Below are 18,086 nucleotides of genomic sequence, written 5' to 3'. Positions count from 1 at the left end.
GGTACGCTGGGCTGTGGCAGTATTCGCAACATGCAGTCCCTGGACGCGTAGCCAGTCACGGGCGTGCGATTCACAGTATACTTGGTGCGATTTGCCGCATCAACGACAAAGATCCAATAGGACACTATGCACACATCTTTATTTGGTTTTGGGCCCGAGTCCCATTTCGCACTCAAGTTGGCCGCAAGTGTGGACGCATTACGTGACCAGAAATAAATGTGTATCTTTGCCTCTACGTGTCTGCACTGCCCCATCCATCCCCATGTGATACTAGCATCATCACTATCAGCGTTCATTTGCACCTGCCCTATTACTGGTGCGCACAACATCAGACGATGGATCTCTGTGTATGCTCAAACCCACATCACGTGGTGATGCTCCGGAACGCCCATATTTGCTCATAGTTGAGTATGCTCAGTTTGGACATATGTTCAGTGTGTAAAATCACACAATCCATCTGCAAAACAGACTTGCATGCAACTAAAGTAGAATAATTATTCAGCACTTCCCTTCAGAGTGATGGCTTTGTATCATAATAAAAATATTTATGAAAATATAAAAGTGCCATACATTTATCTTCAATTGTAACTTATGTCTTTGCTATACATAAAATACTGTACAATGGCACATGCCTCCATGGCATTTGTGACATTCACCTGCATGGATGTCCTGCTTGTCAGCAAATATAAAAACATCTCCTCAAAGTAGAGCCTACAGCCATATGTGGATCATTCCCTAAAATAAGTGATGTGTTGATGTGTGAACAAAACATCTTGTCACTCTAATCCACAGATGACCTCACATAAATTGGTTTATGACATCAGAGTAAAATTACTTTTCTGCTGGCCTTCCATGATTTTTTGCAGTTGGCCTCAAGAAGCTGCATCACGTTAATTGGTAGCATGGTGATGCAGTGGTTAGTATTGCCTCACCATGTTGTGGCCCTGTGTTTGATTCTCATTAATCTACTGTATGTGTTGAGTTTGTATGTACTCAACCTGTTTCATCTAGGTACTCCAGTTTCCTCCCACAAAGTCCAAACACAAAGAGCGGAATTCAATTGATTTCGCGGCCCGCATCTCCCGTCTAAAGTGACAGGAGATCGTGGACCACTATTCAATTGTGCCAGAATTTCATGCTGATCGCGCCCATAGGGGTCAGGTTTAGCCGCTTAAAGCAGCTAAACCTGACCAAAGTGCTGGGCGCGATCGCGAAAAGTGATGTTTGGGTGCCCAAACATGTCACTTTTCGCACATTTCAGCTCTCATCCCCCAGGGGCTGCGAGCTGAAATGTAGCGCTTGGCAGCTGATCGCGCCCGACAGGAGCAAGAATAGAATAGCTCCGTCGGGCGCGATAGGGGCTGGAGAGAATTTAATTCCGCCCAGTCTGCTAAGTTAATTGGATCCTAGTGTGTGTTGTCTGTAAGCTCCAGTGGACAGGGACATTGTGAGTGATTACTTCTGACCATGTCAGGCACTACATAATCTGTGGTGCCATAGAAATAATCAATGATGATGATTAAATGAGATGTTTTTATAGTATGTTTATTATATATTCAAAATATTAACAGTAATATATGGTTAACTTTTAGATTAATATTAACACATTTGCCATAAGCCTCTCTATTATATGATACAGGTTATGTAATATTTTTTTCTTTATTTTAATAGTGTATCTCTTTTATTTTTAATTGCAGGAGTGTGGATGACTGCCAGCTTAGTATATCCTCAGGAACACCCCTGTATTACCCAGATCTGTCTGACCAGGATTTATCTGAATATGACCCTGACGTTCTTCAGGATAATCTTGCAGATAGAGAGCTCCTAAATAGTGAGTTGGTCCAAGTTCTGAATGCCAATAAAACAGTAATATAGATCATAAAGCAATAGGTAAAGGATTTCTGCAATTAAAATAATGATAAAGATGGCGATCACCAGGTTCCCTACTGTGCTGTGATCTCTCCTGAGCTTCCTTCCACCTTCAGACAGGAGAACTTTCCAAACCAAATAGTAAGTCCTCTGCGATCCACACTGGAAGGTGCAGCTTGAAAAATGTGATAATCACCAATCACTGAAAGATACAGAAAGAACATGTATCAAGCGCTCCTCTACTAAGGTACAGTCTATAAACTCACTGTTTGTGCAGTACGAACGGATTCTTTTATTTATGGTGCACGAAGTTCCAAGAATAGTCCTTATGGAGGAAAGTAGTCTCCTCCAATGCAAGGTATCCCTCTTATATTTCCAGGGTATACTTCAGCACTTAGAAATAAATTAGTGTCTCAGCACCTGCAAATTAATCAGAAAAGGGAACATACCATACCATACCATAATACCATCACATTTATTTGTGGATCAAACAAGGACATACAAAAGAATAAACATGATTAAAATCATAGGTAAAGTGGCCATGTACCATAAGAGACCTTTTCAGAAAGGCACAACTCTTCAAAGTCTTTGTCAAGCACCTTGAAAAAGACTTTGAAGAGATAAAACGCACTGGTGTATTCCAGAGGAGCTGCTGCCACAAAGAACGCTGGGATATTACCAGAAGGAAGGCGATATTGCTCCAGGGATAGCAGGACAAACCCTTATGCGAGTCATTGTGCCCAAAGGTCTGTAATGGTACCTATGATTTTAATCATGTGTTTATTAATTTATATGTCCTTGTTTGACCCACAAATAAATGTGATGGTATGGTATGTTCTCTTTTCTGATTCATTTGCAGGTGCTGTGACACTAATTTATTTATAAGTGCTGAAGTATACCCTGGAAATATAAGAGGGACACCTTGCATTGGAGGAGACTACTTTCCATCATAAGGACTATTCTTAGACCTTTGTGCAGTACAAACTGATTTGTCTTTTATTTATGGTGCATGAACAGTGAGTTTATAGAGAGGACCTTAGTGAAGGAGAGCTTGATATTTGTTCTTTCTGTATCTTTAGGAGAACATTCCAGCACGGAGGAAGCCAGCCTGGAACTAGGTACAGGGTAGTACAGTCTTCTAACTTAAAAATTATATTGACTAGTATGGAGTGAGGATCATGGGGCTGATCTGAATCAAATGCAGAGGCCTGATTTACTACCTTATGCTAAAGAGAGATTTTATAAGTCTAATGCGAAAATCCGTGCGTCTACAAGCAGTAAGATGCTCCGCCCACTGTTTTTACACCAACCTCTGCAATTATTAGTATAGTCACTTGCAGCAGCCCCATGCCACAGGCCCCTATTCTCCATACACACGATCCAGAGTTGCACGGAACTCAAGCTACACTTCCACGACACTCAAACAAGTCAGAACAGTTCTGTATTATCACATTATCGCCCAGTTCCCGCCCCACAGCGCCTGTTTCATGGAAAGACAGCTCTGGCTATGTTCCGTCTGACTCAGAATAGGATGGAGATTTGCAAATATACAAAAATTAGCATCTGCGAGTGGACTCTATTCTAAAACTCGCCATTTGTGTCTCTACACAGACATCAATCTGTCCAAATCAGAATCAGCCACTACAGTGTGTCTTTTGTGTTTTGTTTAGTGTATGTGGAACTTATGTATGGCCTTATTTACATTTATGTACATTATTACGCTCTGCGTGGAACTTATGGCTTCATTTACATTTGTCTCCATCTAGATATTCATATGGAAAACCTTCTGATAAATCCAAATATTGATCCTTTCATCTCCAGCCCCTCTGGGGAATATCATGGACTGTCCTTGGATTCTTTTGACAGCTGAAACCTTCTACACTAGATCTACTATCTTCTGAATGGAAGTCTAGTTCTCCTGCTCTCATTTCCTATATATATACCGGGCTGTGGAAATGTGTACAAAGTTTTTGCCCTGTCTGATGTCAGAGACAGCCATTGGAGACTGAATGTATCATTTGGGGAAAATGAATTGAGATTTGTTTAGATTGAATACATAAAATGTAAAAATATCATGGGAATGTGAATTGTGCCAAGTAGAAAGTGTCAGCAGAAGAAAGGAGCTTGTTTAGGGAAATAGCAAAGGTGTAATTCATCTTCCTTAGGTAAATGTATGTGAATACAGCGTGATGCTAACACTTCCAAGATGTAGTTCCACGTGTGCAGAGAACACAAATCCTACAGTAGGTAGTCTCTTGGCTGCAGCCTTGTGCAACACAGTGATGGAGATCAGCGTAAGATCACTTCCTGAATCAACTGCAGCATGCACTACTTTCCTGTCCACCATTACGCCCACCCAGGACAATTAAGGCTTCAAAGTAGCTGGGTTCATTGCCCGGTAATAGTGGTAAACCAGACCAACACGTGACAATATAGGGCCTGATTCAGAGTAAACTATAGCAAGTAACTCTGTACCGTGGTAAGACCATGCTGCACTGCAGGTGGGGCAGATGGAAAATGTGCAGAGAGATTAGATGTGGGAGGGAGGTGTCCAAACTGAAGCCTAAATTGCAGTGTACAAATAAAGCTGTGCAGCATTTGTGGGCTACATACAAAGACAGCCAGTATTTACCCCACATGCAAAGTAAAATGTATGTATTTGCTACCCTTGCATTGCTACATGGTTTGTCCAGGTACAGTTACTTGCTATATCCCAACTAAGAATAAGGCCCATAGTCCATTGGTTTCTGTCATTTTGGACATTGGAGCCACAGGTGACTTACTTACACATTCACATTCAGAACATACTGGACCACTTATTTTCTGTTCTGAATACACACCATCCCCTTTTAGGCTGTATTATGGTGTTAGTCAGGAACAAGAATGTTTCTTATCAGTTGCATAGCACTGAATCTTTGTGCATTCGTGGCCAGTTCGTCTCTGGAGAGTTCCATCAACATGGATAAAGTGAAGTACCACTGGAAGCTCTGAGGTTTGTGCTGATGGCTTAGCTTCAGCGTGGGGCAATTTCTTCAAACTGCTAGTCATACAACTGTCAGGAATGCCCCAATATTAATGGGCTGCACTGCCTTATGCTTCTGTATCTGCATTAGCTGTGCTTCCAACACTCAGGTAATCTCATCTTGAGCTATACTTTAACATTTCTTCTATCTTCTCTGTTTGGCTGGTTGGGAAGTGGAATCTGGCTGCCCTAAGCATCCCACAGAGACACCACTTGTGACAATGACACTTCTCTGATGATGCTTACAGCATACTTTAGGTATACAGCCTTCTGCCTATTGTCAGGGTGGCAACAATAATTGAAAGAATAGTTATATTATCCATTGGCAATCTCTAGCACTAATCTAGCATAATTCCCCTCTCTATTAGATTGGCCATCTTGCCCAGTATCAGTCATCCTGCCCATAGGGAACACAAGCCTTTTAAACTTTAAGTTCCTCCCCAGCTTTATTTTGATAGACCGATATCAAACCTATGTCTTCCTTCCCCTGCGTCTGACACATTGACGTTACAACATCCGAAGATGGTGGTCTCCTCCTCTGAGCAGTTCTCCCCCCAAGGCCTGCATATTACCTTATACTAGCAACAGTGTCCCTCCTCCGCAGCACCATATTCCCAATGATATTCAGAGTCTTGCTTTTTACTGTGCGTTGTCATCTTCCCGAAGATGTCACTGGGAAGATAGCACAGCAGTGGATGAGGAACCCGCTTGACGGCATATGGTAAGTATACTATGGGTGCAAGGTGGGAGGTGCGGGGCTTCCCTGGACCCAGGGGCCCATGTGCACCACACACCCTGCACACATTATAAATACGCCTATGGACTGACACCCCCTACCTCCCCTAGTTAAACAGAAGAGAAGACATGCTAAACACTCGGGGTAAGTCACCAGTGTTTACACTTTTAAATTATAGATTTCTTGGTGTCAACCTGTTTTTTTCTTTCCTGGTAAATATGTGTACTTAAATGCTGTGGTACATACATAACATAAAAGATAATAAACCGAAGTTTAGAGAAAAAAAAGCTAAAAAGATCATTTAATCTTGATCAGGATTACATTTCCTACTAATCTGAGGTAAAAAATATTAACAATAATAAAAAATAAATAAATGGAAACATTGCTCCTGATCAGGGTATATTTTCCTTGTAAATGAGGTGAAGTGGAAACAGTGTATGTCACTAACCTTGCCACAGTATTACTGGGATATGTTTACAAACTTATTGTACGTACAGGGAACAAAAATGTCTCAAGTCAGGGATTGTCTAATAGGTGGCTGGATATGATGTTTCAGAACATTTTTGTGGCCTCTACTTCCCTTGCTAAACTTGTATAGAGTCAGTTTTTAAAACACATGCTCATAGCATTCATTCTTGTATCTTCATGTAAACACTTTGCTTTACGTGGTTCTGGGAAAGCTGATATATTTTCACCAGTTGGATAATGTCTTTGGTTATTTTTATTACCTGTTTACAAACCTCTGCAGACATGAGATTTCTTGATGACTTATTCAAAGATTAAAGACAAATAGTTCACTCTTGAGCTGGGTACACCCTAGACGATATGTCGCCCGATCCGGCGGATCAGGCCAACATATCATCAACAACGGCCAAGGTGTACCCACTATGAGCCACTATGGGCGTTCCTGCGGGGTCACATGGACAAGGCTACATGCTGCTCAATCTGTCAGTTTGATGAACGACCCAATGCTTGTGGAGGCGGCTGGTGAAAGACCTATTGTGCAGTCATTTACCACATCGTGCAGTGTAAAACGGCCACACAATAGGTTGTCCATCGCATTGTGCGTCGGCCGGGTACACACATCGTGTAAAGTGTACACGGCATTATATTCTACTACATCTCAGCAAATAATTGATATGCCTTTACCTCCTCTCGGACATTGTGCCATGTGTGTGTGTACAGATTCTATCAGAGTTTGCTGTCCTATCCATGTAGAAATGTCTCCAAAATAAAAGTTGTCTGATACAAAGTTGCATGCCGGTTAGTCGCGGTCGCATTGCGTGCACCAACTTAAAGGCCGATATTTGCCCATATAGAAAAGTTTTACTCACATTTGGCAGCACTGCCCCTATGGTTGTTGTTTTTATCATGAGTGGTGTAAGTAAAATACATTTGTCAGTGGTACTCTGTGCGCGTGCCTTTGGCTCACACACAAAATAAGCGTGGCCGCGCTGCCTGAGGGGCATGGCCATGCATCACGGGGGTGTATCCATGCGATTTCTCGGTATAAAACAATAATAAAATGAGACTGGGTAATAACAGAAAGGCAAAGAAGAGGGCCCTGCTCACAAGCTTATAATCTATGGATCTGCTTGTGGAAATCATCATCACCATCATGCCACACTTGCACCAGCCCTATACATGGTGCAAGACGGAGTTAAAGTGGGCAGGAACGGGGTGGAACTGAGTTCCGTCACCTCTAATGGTAGGTGGAACTAGTTCCACCTCCACCATGTCCCTGCACAGAAGTCCCACAGAGAGCCACTCACTGTCTGCCTAGGGAGGCTCAATTTCTTCAGAGAAACCAGCATATAGGGAAGGAAAGAATCAAGCGAAGGCAATACATAGGGGTTGCAAAAAAACATTGGGCATCCAAGTGACATAGACTAGCTTGCGAGGACCCCATAAAAAAACTGAGGCACGGCAGAAAAATAACACTGATGATATAGATTTTTTTTTTTTTTTTAAGTGATCTAACATTGTAGTCTCAGCTAATGGCAAAAGTGCTAAAAAAGCATCTAAAATGTATTTCACACTGTTATAGCCCCCAAAGCTTCTGGGGGCCTAGGCAGCCCCCAGCCATTCACTTTACCGTATCCTATACACAACAGTATGCGTATGTAAAGAACAGTTTTCACACTTGATTTGTGTAAAGAACAGTTTTCACACGCTAGCCTGTCACACTGGCGGGGGGGGGGGGGTATTGGGGGGGAGACAACCACTTTATGCTCAACCGAAAGTGACTTACCTCTTTGTCTGTTATTACTCAGTCTAGTTTTATTACTGTTTTGTTGGCAATAGTAAAGCACATTGGAATGTGCTGGTGCTATATATAAGTAAATGTTAATGAATAAATGTGACAGAGCTGTGTGTGGCTCTGAATCACCCATGACTGCGATTAGTTGCATAAACTCCTCAGCTCTGGAGCATGCACAACGCTAAAAATCACAGGATCCATTCACAAAACTGACTTACATGCAACTTCATCTGTCCCAATGTGTGTTCACAAAATCTAGCATATTTCACAGGTGGAATTATGCTCTAAGGGGTAAATTTACTAAGATTTGTGTTGGTCCGACATTGCAATCTCAGGTGAAAATATTACTTTTTTGCTTATTGGGAATTTACTGTTATTAAACTTGGGTGATTTTTTGGGGGGGAGTGAAATCGGACGTGTTAATACAGCAAATTCTCCATTTTTTTTAACTAAAAATTAATACACCATCAGCTCAAATCGGAAGTACTTTTCATTCACGTCAGCATAATTCGTGAATTTACTATTATTCGGCCATTTTTGCAACCAAATCGGTGAGTCAATAGAAGTTACAAATTCACCACCTCCTGAGCTGCGAGTTTCCATCAGACATACACAGATCAGTGTGATTTGTGTATGTTTAATAATGGAAACTGTTTTTTAAGGGTTAATTTAAAAAAAAAAATTACGTGGGTTCCCCCCCAAAAGACATAACCAGCCCCAGACTGGTCAGCCAGTCCTGGTTCCTAAAATTATGGGGAACAAAACGTGTAGGGTTTCCCCGTAGTTTAGGAACCAGCACCTGGCAGCAGGATCAGTACTGGTTTTAAATATAGGGGGAAATAATGCGTAGGGGTCCCTCTATATTTAAAACCAGCACCGGACCCAAATCGACCAGGGTGTCTGCCACAGTCAGGAGACCCTATCACAGAGTCTCCAGGGCCAAAGCATAAACACCCCAAGCCGGTCAACCCAAGTCGGGGATCTCAGGGGAGGTGAGGACCCCCCCAAGAAGGGGTCCCCAGGCTTAGGCTGAAGCCTGGGGCTCTTCCCTGCACCCCTGGGCTGTGGGTACGGGAGTAATAATGTGGTCTATAGTCCAAAACTATTGTAATTTACAGTGGAACTACAGGTGCCAGCATGCCTGCCCTTTGGCACTTGTGGAACTACACCCGTACCCCCACTGTAAAATAAATAGTTAAAAAAAGGCCGTACACACACACCATATACAGTACAACTTTATCACCTACCTCACTCACACATACTTACCTCCTGCCAGCTGATCTGTCCCCTTGTCCATGTAGAATCCAATGGGAGTACCTGGAACAAAGATCAGATACTCTTCTCCATCCTCGTACTGCTCTCCATAGCATCCCCGGAATTGGCAATAAAACAAAGTCATACGGACAAGTATTGGTATGTATTGTCACACATACCAATACTTCGTGAATGCCAGCTGACGGGCCTCTTCGGGAAATCCCACGGCCCGCCAGCCAATCAGAGATCGCTTTACATATAGCGGCCGCTCATTGGCTGTAAGCAGGGGTTTTGGGAGAGGGGGGGGGCCCTTCTTGGCGGGATCCCCACCTCCCCTGAGATCTTTGGCTTGGGCTGACCGGCTTGGAGTGATAATGCTTTGGCCATGGAGACCAGGTGATAGGGTCTCCTGGCTGTGGCATTACACCCCGGTCGGTTTGAGTCTATATTTAAAACCAGGACTAGACCTGCAGCCAGGTGCTGGTTCTTAAATTACAGGGGAACCCTACACATTTTTTCCCCTGTAATTTTCGGAACCATGACTGGCTGACCAGTCCGAGGCTGGTTATGCTTTTGGGTGGGAAACCCCACGTCCTTTTTTTTTTAAATTTAAAAAAAAATAAAAAATTAACCCTTAACAGGACAAAAAAAAAAACAAGCTGCCTGCACCTGTATTTCACTGACATGTGCAGGCTTCTTGTTCGGGAGAAAGAGTCGGGCAGGAAACTCATGGCTTCAACACAGACAGGATCGATCAAATACACCACAGGTTCTCAACCTCTGGGCCTGATTCAGACCCGCTCGCGAGCGTTGAGCGCTTGCAAGCGGGTCGATGTTGCCCAAGTGCGCATGCGCACGACGGAGGCGGCTCCATCGTGCGCATGCGCGAGACCCGAATAGCGTCAGCCAAGCCGTCGTTATGGGTCTCGCACCAAAGGGGGCGTGCTGTCGATGGTGATTGACAGCACGCCCCCTTTGGTGGGCGGGGCTGCCCAGACGGAGGCGTTCCCATGGGAACGCCTACCGTCTGGGGCCGGCCCCACTGACCTCTCCAGGGCTTGCGGCAGCGAGACCCTACCGCAGGGTCTCGTCGCAAGCCCGATGGTCGCGATGGTCTTGACCATCGCGACCATCATTTTGGCCGCTCGCCAGGAGACCGCTCCAAAAAGGAGGAGGGACGGCCCTGATTCAGAGCGAGCGCTCTGTCAGAGCGTCCGGCTCTGAATCAGGGCCTCTGTCCTCAGGACCCCAAACAGTGCATGTTGTCCAGGTCTCACAGAATCACAAGTGAAATAATTAGCTCCACCTGTTGCTCTTTTAAAATGTTCCAGTGAGTATTGAATACACCTGTGCGCCTGCTGGGTGACCTGGAAAACGTGAACTATGTGGGGTCCTGACGACCGAGTTTGAGAACCACTGAAATACACCATCAAACAACTTGATCCTGTCAAAACTAGGTGCTTGGTAAATTCCAAAACAATTTTAGTGAAAAAAATGATTCTATTTCGTGTTTAAAAACGGGCCAAAATCGGGACCAAAACGAATCTTAGTAAATTTACCCCTAAGTGTTCTGTGCAGAATTCCTACCATCAACATTGTTCCAAATTCCCAGAGCTACATGATGAAAGACAGGAATCTCCAGGTCTCCACATCACTACCAGCCAATCAAAAGCAGTTTACATTCTCATGTGGACTGTGATTTGGAAAGTAGAAAATATAGAAACATTTTAATGTTTTAGAACTGAGTGGCGTTTGAGGGTTTTAGTGATTCAGATACAAAGGGGTATATTTACTAAAGAGAGAGTGTTTAGAAATGGAGATGTTGCCCATAGCGACCAATCAGGTTCTACTTAACATTTATCTAGCTTCTTCTATAAGATAACAGCTAGAATCTGGTTGGTTGCTATGGGCAACAACTCCACTTCTAAAAACTCACTTTAGTAAATCTACTCCAAAAAGTTGTTTGAAAATTGTATGTTTTTATTTATTTATTTATTTTACTCTTGTTAAATGGGGAGATTTCATAAAGACTACTGTCAATTAAACTGAGACCATTGGGGTGATCACCAATATGTCTTAGTCTAGAAGCCCCAGCCTGGGGCTGGTTTTACAAAAGTGATGTGTTTTAAAGGAGAGTGAAAGGTAAATCTGTGTTCTCACAGGCGCACATACACCTGAGAAAGCTGTATTATTTGCAGTTGGTCAGGGGCTGGTGCAAATACTGGATAATGATTGAATGTTTGCAAATACACCATTGATGCTGATGTGATTTCTTCATTGCTCAGGTATATATTATGCTTTTGTGCATTTCTTTTCACGCATGTCAGTTGAATCTACTGTATTAAAGCGTATTTTTATGTTTTATAAATACCTAATAGCGAATTTTGCAAAAAAAAACCCCCACAAATGGTTAAAAACATGGGCGTATGTGACTAGTGCCTGGTGTAATACGAGCACATGTACTGCTGATGCAAGTCTGCATGCATATAGCATATGTGCGTAAATATGCTCATTTTATGTGCTCATTTTGTAAGCATAGATTGTTCCCAACTCTGCAGCAGGCTGAAGGTGAGCAGCTGTAAGTGAGCTGTCGACATGGTTTGTATAACTTGTAACCCTTTACCAAATAGTTTTGTTTACTAGCTTTGAATAGATTATATAAACTGTGTCGATGTAATATAATATATATTGCTCTATTTTGTAGGATCCACAGAAGCTTGGATACATTGTGGATTAGACTTGCAGATTGTAGCATTGTGGTAATGGGGGCTGGTACTCAGTTGGGAGCAAAGTCATAAAGGGCAAATAACTTTGCATCTTGGGAAAACCATGTTAGACTGCAGGTGGGGCGGATTTAATATGTGCAGAGAGATGTAGGGCCTGATCCAGAGGTGCACACAATCTGCACGGAATCCAGATGTTCACATAGTTGAGCGATTATTTGCAGCTGCGCATGAACAAAAATTTCTGAATTCCCTACAGCATATGTGTTACACAGAGTGTACGCACAAAGGTGCTGCTGCCAATGGTCCAGACTGTATCGGAAAAGTGATGGGCGCTCCTGAGCAGGGATTGGGAGGTGGCTACTAATGCACGTAAAAATGGTCTGTTCAGTGGCGTATTATAGGAGTATCAATGCAAGCGGCTGCGTTGATAGTTTAGATGGTGCAACTGATGGTAGCATATAACGACGCCCAAATCGGTATTGCAACATGCCTAGGCGTCTCAGTCCTTGCACATTCGGCCACACGGATGTATGTACACAAGGGAAGGAGTTTGTTGGTCATTTGCATAGACTCGCAGATGGGCGACCGACAATAAACGCTGCTGTGCTTTTGGGTGCGTCTTAGAATCAGGCAGTTAGATGTGAGGTGTGTGGCCATACTCATCTAAATTGCAGTGTAAAAATATGTCTGTCCAGCATTGGTGGGCTACGTGCAAAAGCAGCCAATATTTATGCTGAATGTAAAGAATTGTGTATGCGCCCCTTGCATTATAACATGGGTTGTTCCAGATACAAAGTTTCTTGCTTTTCTTTGCTTTACTCCCAACACAGCCTCAAAGTGTTTTGTTCTATGGCTTTTTAAAGCACTGCAATCCTTTATTCACTCAATGAATATGTACACTATGAATAGTTTTGTTTTTCTTTGTATGCTAACTTAACTGTTAATAGTGTTTAAGTGAAGTAAAATTCTAGTGTTTTGTTTAGGTGTTTGTTATTTTACTTTGGAGAACAGTACAGTCTGACAAATAAACCCATTACATGGAACACTGAGTAGCAATATGTATTTCTGCTTCTGAGATCTCCCTTTCCTCCTAGCATCTCCAATTTGGGAATCTGTTTATTAAAGGGGCTGGCTACATTTCGTAGACGGTCAAAATTCAGACATTCAAAACATAGACATCATAATGTCCAGAGGTACAATACTTAGACAACCAAAATGTTGGCATGGACTATACAGTATGTAGACAATCAAAAACTAGTCACAATATCTATAGGTACTGTACATCATTTAGACATTCAATATATAGACAGTTCAAATATTGACATATCTAAAAATAAAACTAGTGGTGACCAGCATATAGTGAGCCATGTCAGACTGATTGCAGTTAGCAACTCAGATGATTCTACCCTCCTGTGTTATTGCAATTAAACTATTGGAACAGGGCATGCTGGCATGTAGTTCCGCAGCAGCATACACTAATTGCTGTGGCCGGTAATACCCTTCATAATAGCGCTAAATAAATGGCAAGAACAGTAGCACTAATCCCCTGCTTAGTTGTGCTAAATAAATTACTACATGTACTGTACACCTGCCTATATTTTGACTGCTGGTTACAGTATGTGCAGTCACCTATATTACATATGTCGACATTTTGATTTGGTCAAAATATAGACATGCAAAAAGGAGATGTGTTCTTACCTGATTTAAATTCTTTTCTTCTAGTTCCTTAGGAATGCTGGGTATAGGGCTGTGCAGAAGGACTGGGCACCAAACAATTAACTTTTTTAACATCAGGACAGCCCAGCCTCCTCCCCTGTACCCCTGCCCCAGGCAAGCCAGTTAAATTAGCAAGAAAGGAGAAGGAAAACTGGCACACACAGATCCAAACACACCGAAGACATGGACAGGGGAACCAGAAAAAGCACCCCTGCAAGTCAGGTGCATCAGGGTGGGCGCCCTGTGTCCCCTATGGAACTTGAAGAAAAGGATTTAACCAGGTAAAAACATAAATCATCTTTTCTTCTTCATTGCCATAGGAGGACACAGGGACAACATTTGAAAAAAATAAAAAAAAACAATACATCCCAAAGCATTTCCCATAAGGGAGGGGACGCTCCAGAGCTGCGCCAAGAACTCTCCCCCCAAATGCCCCATCCATGGAGACGAAGGTGACAAAGGAATAGAAACGGATAAACGTCTTCCCAAGAAGTACCTACCAACCTGGTGGAATGAGACATCACCACGGCCGGTGCAGGGAGGTCTTCTGCTGTGTGCACATGGTGGATGGTCAAACAGAGCCAGCAGGCCAAGGTCTGCTTCGTAGCCGGCCAGCCCCATTTGTGAAAGCCATAGAGCACAAAAATGGGAATCGGACTTATGGATATCACTAATTCGGTATACATAGATCCGGTATACATAGACCCTCACCACATCTGTAAAGGCCTCCGGCAAAGAACCAGGGGACTGAAAAGCTGGAGCTGCAATCTCCTGGTTGATGTAGAACTGTGAAACTACCTTTGGATTATTCCGCTGACAGCTGGAATATGAAGCTCTGCCCAGCTGAGAATGCGACTCACCTCTTCCATGGCGCCGCAACTGCCTCCCTGATGGTTGATGAAGGCAAATGTGGTTGCGTTATCTGACTGAACCTTGACCGGACGATGGTGGAGGAGCGGATGCGCTAGACACAGGGTGCAAAAGTTGGCGCTCGAGAATATTGATCGGAAGGCAGCTCCCCTGAACCATCCATGAGCAGAACCCAATTCTGAATGTAAAAGGGGTGTCCCCCAGAAGAGGGAGAGCTGGACTCCTGAGAGAGGATGATGGTATATGTCTCGATCTGGTGATATGATCCATTCCATCGGGTTAGAACTTCCCTCTGAAGCTGCCGGGACTGAAACTGGACATACTCCACCATGTCGAAGGCGGAGACAAGTGAGCCCAGGATCCGCATGCAGGAGTGAATGGACATTTGGTGGTTATCGAGAATCTGTGCATCTTGTTCTGAAAGTCCTGAAGATTGTTCACCGGAAGTACAGTTGATGATCCACCTGTGAGATTGGAGAAGATCTATCTCCCGATAAAGATGTTCCCTGAGGACATCCGGAAACTAGGTCAGGATGTCTTCATCCAGGTAAGGGAGAATCCTGATACCTCTGCGCTGAAAAAAAGAGCTGCCATGACTTTAGTGAAGACACAAGAAGGCATGGAAAGACCAAATTGCAAAGCCCAAAATTGGTAATGGTCCCCTTGGACCGCAAATTGGAGGAAACACTGGTGACTGAGCTTGATAGGAACATGTAAGTAAGCATACTGAATGTCAAGGGAGGCCATGAAATTACCTGGTTCCAGCGTTAGATTGATAGAACTTAGAGATTCCATGGGGAAACTGCATGAAACTGAAAGGACCCGTTTGACTTCTAAACCAAGAAGAGGTTGGCATAGAAGCCCATGACTCTCTGAGCCTGGGGTACTAGAATAATTACCTTGGAGGCCAGAAGGGAGTGAATGGACTCCAGCAGAACTTATGCTTTCCCTGGATCTACTAGAAGGCCTGTGGAAAAAAACTTGGCCAGAGGATGCCTTCGGAAGGTTAGAGCATAGCCCTGAGATACCACCTACTATACCCAGGCATCTGATGTGGTCGCCAGCCAGGTCTCAAAGAAAAGCAGAAGCTGGCCTCCCACACTGGGTTTCCGCAGGTGGTGGCCCAACCTGTCGGGCTGCAGGCTTAGTGGTGGGATGTCTGGCAGCCCAGGGTTGTTTGCTTCAGGGCTTGGAGCCCTTGGAGGAAGAACCCTGGAACATGAAAAAAGACTGCCCTCTGGCCTTTCCTTTTTGGACGAAAGTAGCGAAAACCAGATGCTCATGACCTAGGGGCTGCCACAGAAGGAAGAAATGCCGTCTTGGATGCCACCACCATGGCAATAAGCTTGTCCAATTCTGGACCAAAAAGAATGTCCCCAGAATAAGGAAGAGCCTCCAGAGCTTTCTTAGAATATGAGTTGGCATGCCAGGAACAAAGTCAGATTTAAGCTGACACTTTGGAGGCTAGTATACTAGTGCCCAGATGAGGCAGCCTCCTTAATATGTGCCACTAGAGACAACTGGTTCCTTGGAGTTTGAGAGGAGCCCCTCAACTAGGGTTTCCGTCCAACTGCCGATGGCCTTAGCCACCCTGGTGGAAGCCATAGCCGGACGTGCAATAACACCTGCATGGGAGTAGATAGCCTTAAGGAAGATTTCCAGCTTATGCTCCATCGAATTCTTAAGGGAAGCCATATTAGGGATAGGAAGGTTAGAGTTCTTAAATAGGTGGGCAATATGTGCATCAACTGGGGGAGGAGACTCCCATTTGTGAGGCTGCTCGGAAAGGAGTGGATAAAAGGCCGCAATGCGCTTGGAGACCCGAAAGTGTCTATTACAAATGGTCCAAGCCTCCGCTAAGAGGTCCTCAAGCTGTTTTGACTTAGGGAACTGTACTGCAACATGCTTTTGCTGCATGAAAACCGGAGCCTTGTATCTGGGGGATGGTTCCTCGTCCTGGATTTGCAATACCAGTTTAACCGTCTAAATCAAGGCTGCTACATCTACCTGAGATGAGGATTCCTCCTGGACAGAGGAGGTCTCCACATCTGAAGCAACGGATCCCACCTCCTCAAGGTCTGCGAAGTCCGAAGCGTAATCAAACTGAGGGGTAGTACCTTTTTGTCTGGATGGTCCACTTTTGGAAGCATGGTCCTTATCCAGCATCTGCTGAAATGAGGCAGAAACCTGTACCAAACCCTGAACTGACTGGGAAAAGGAACTCACTCATGGCGGTTCCAAATCGAATGGCTGCACATAAGGCTGCAGAACCGTGGCAGGGTGGGCCCCGTCGGATGGAGGGTTGTCAAACAGTCAGCTAGCTGTGACATTAACCTTCGACAGGGATGCAGCCCAAGCCAGCTAATGATTAAAGGCTGTGGATGGGACCTCTTGCTGCACATCTGTGCAGCACCAGATACAGAGAGTCATGGACTCGATGTAGCTATGTCCATATTTTGATAATCAATATTTTAACTCTACTGTACATTTTTGTTGTCAACCTTATGATTTGTATATATTTAATCTGTTTATATTTTAGGCCATCTTCCACTCATCCCTAGATCTGATTCTTATTAAATTGCAGGCTCAACGTAGATCTAATTTAGTAAAAGCTCTAGTCCCCTTAATTTGATCGAAAAGCTCAGAAATCAGGGGTAGGGAGCATTCATCCTTGTCGTGATGGCATTTAGCCTTCAGTAGTCGATACAGGGTCTAAAACCTCCATCCTCCTCCTTAATAAAAAATAGCCCAGCTCCTGCATGTGACTTTGATTCTCTGATGAACTCTAGTTTGAGGTTCTTTCATATATATCAGTTACCAATTGAGTCTCAGGAAGCAACATGGGGAAGACTCTTCCTCGAGGAGGTATTTTCCCAGGTAACAAATCAATGGGCAATACTTTCTCACTGATAAGGTAGGGTCTCTGCAGGGCTTGGCTGAATACATCACTGAAGGATTGATAAGGGGGCAGCAGGAAGTCGACTTGAGAGATAATAGCACTTTCGATGACTGAAGTGGACAAACTATTGCTGACAAATAATTTTGATGGCTGTGAGGTCCCCAAGACAGGAGTTGGGGTTTATTCCAGTCAAGGATGGGAGCATGTAAACAAAGCCAGAAAAGACCCAAAATAATTAGACAGTCAGCCTTTGGGAGCAAGAAGAAGGATATGTGCTCCCTATGGAGAGCACCAACCTGCATGGTCAAACTCTAGGTCTGATGATGAACGGTAGTAGTAGGAATTTTGTTTCCATCTACTCCGATAATACCAAGGGAAGACTGCAGAGATGCTGTAGGAATTCCAAGCTGTTTAATTTTCCTGGCTGTGATGAAGTTCCCTTTTGCACTGGAATGATTCAGCAATAAGGATACTTCGATTGAAGATTGTGAAGAGGCATCCTCTTTCGGGATGTAGTGAACTGAGCCTAATCTGACCACCCCTTGATCAGTTAGGCTTTTTTGTTTCCGAGTTAATTGGGACAGCCAGCAAGAAAATGTCCTGCCTTTCCGCAAAACAGGCAGAGATTGTTCCTGAACCTCTTTTCTCACTCTTCAGGAGAGAGATGTGATTTTACAGTTTGCATGGGCTCTTCAGGGGGCACAAGAGAAACTGAGAACTGAGCAGCCAGTTTG

At 43.9% G+C, this 18,086-nt stretch overlaps 1 protein-coding gene across 4 annotated transcripts in view; it reads left to right on the top strand.

The window, feature by feature from the left end:
• The window catches only part of LOC148523517 (signal transducer and activator of transcription 1-alpha/beta-like), a 130,008-nt gene extending 123,125 nt beyond the window's left edge, over positions 1–6,883 (top strand). For all 4 annotated transcript variants that reach the window (XM_088473103.1, XM_088473104.1, XM_088473105.1 and 1 more), the window contains 2 exons: positions 1,698–1,831; positions 3,636–6,883. In XM_088473103.1, the coding sequence (XP_088329229.1) occupies positions 1,698–1,831; positions 3,636–3,739 (238 nt within the window). In that variant the 3' untranslated portion in view covers positions 3,740–6,883. The remainder of the gene's footprint in view (positions 1–1,697; positions 1,832–3,635) is intronic.
• The last annotated feature ends 11,203 nt before the right edge of the window (positions 6,884–18,086 follow it).

This window comes from Taudactylus pleione, unplaced genomic scaffold, assembly GCF_031769625.1.
Source record: "Taudactylus pleione unplaced genomic scaffold, aTauple2 ptg000130l, whole genome shotgun sequence".
NCBI lineage: Eukaryota > Metazoa > Chordata > Amphibia > Anura > Myobatrachidae > Taudactylus > Taudactylus pleione.
Note: the sequence above shows the minus strand (reverse complement) of the source record. Positions and strands in the feature narration are given on the sequence as shown.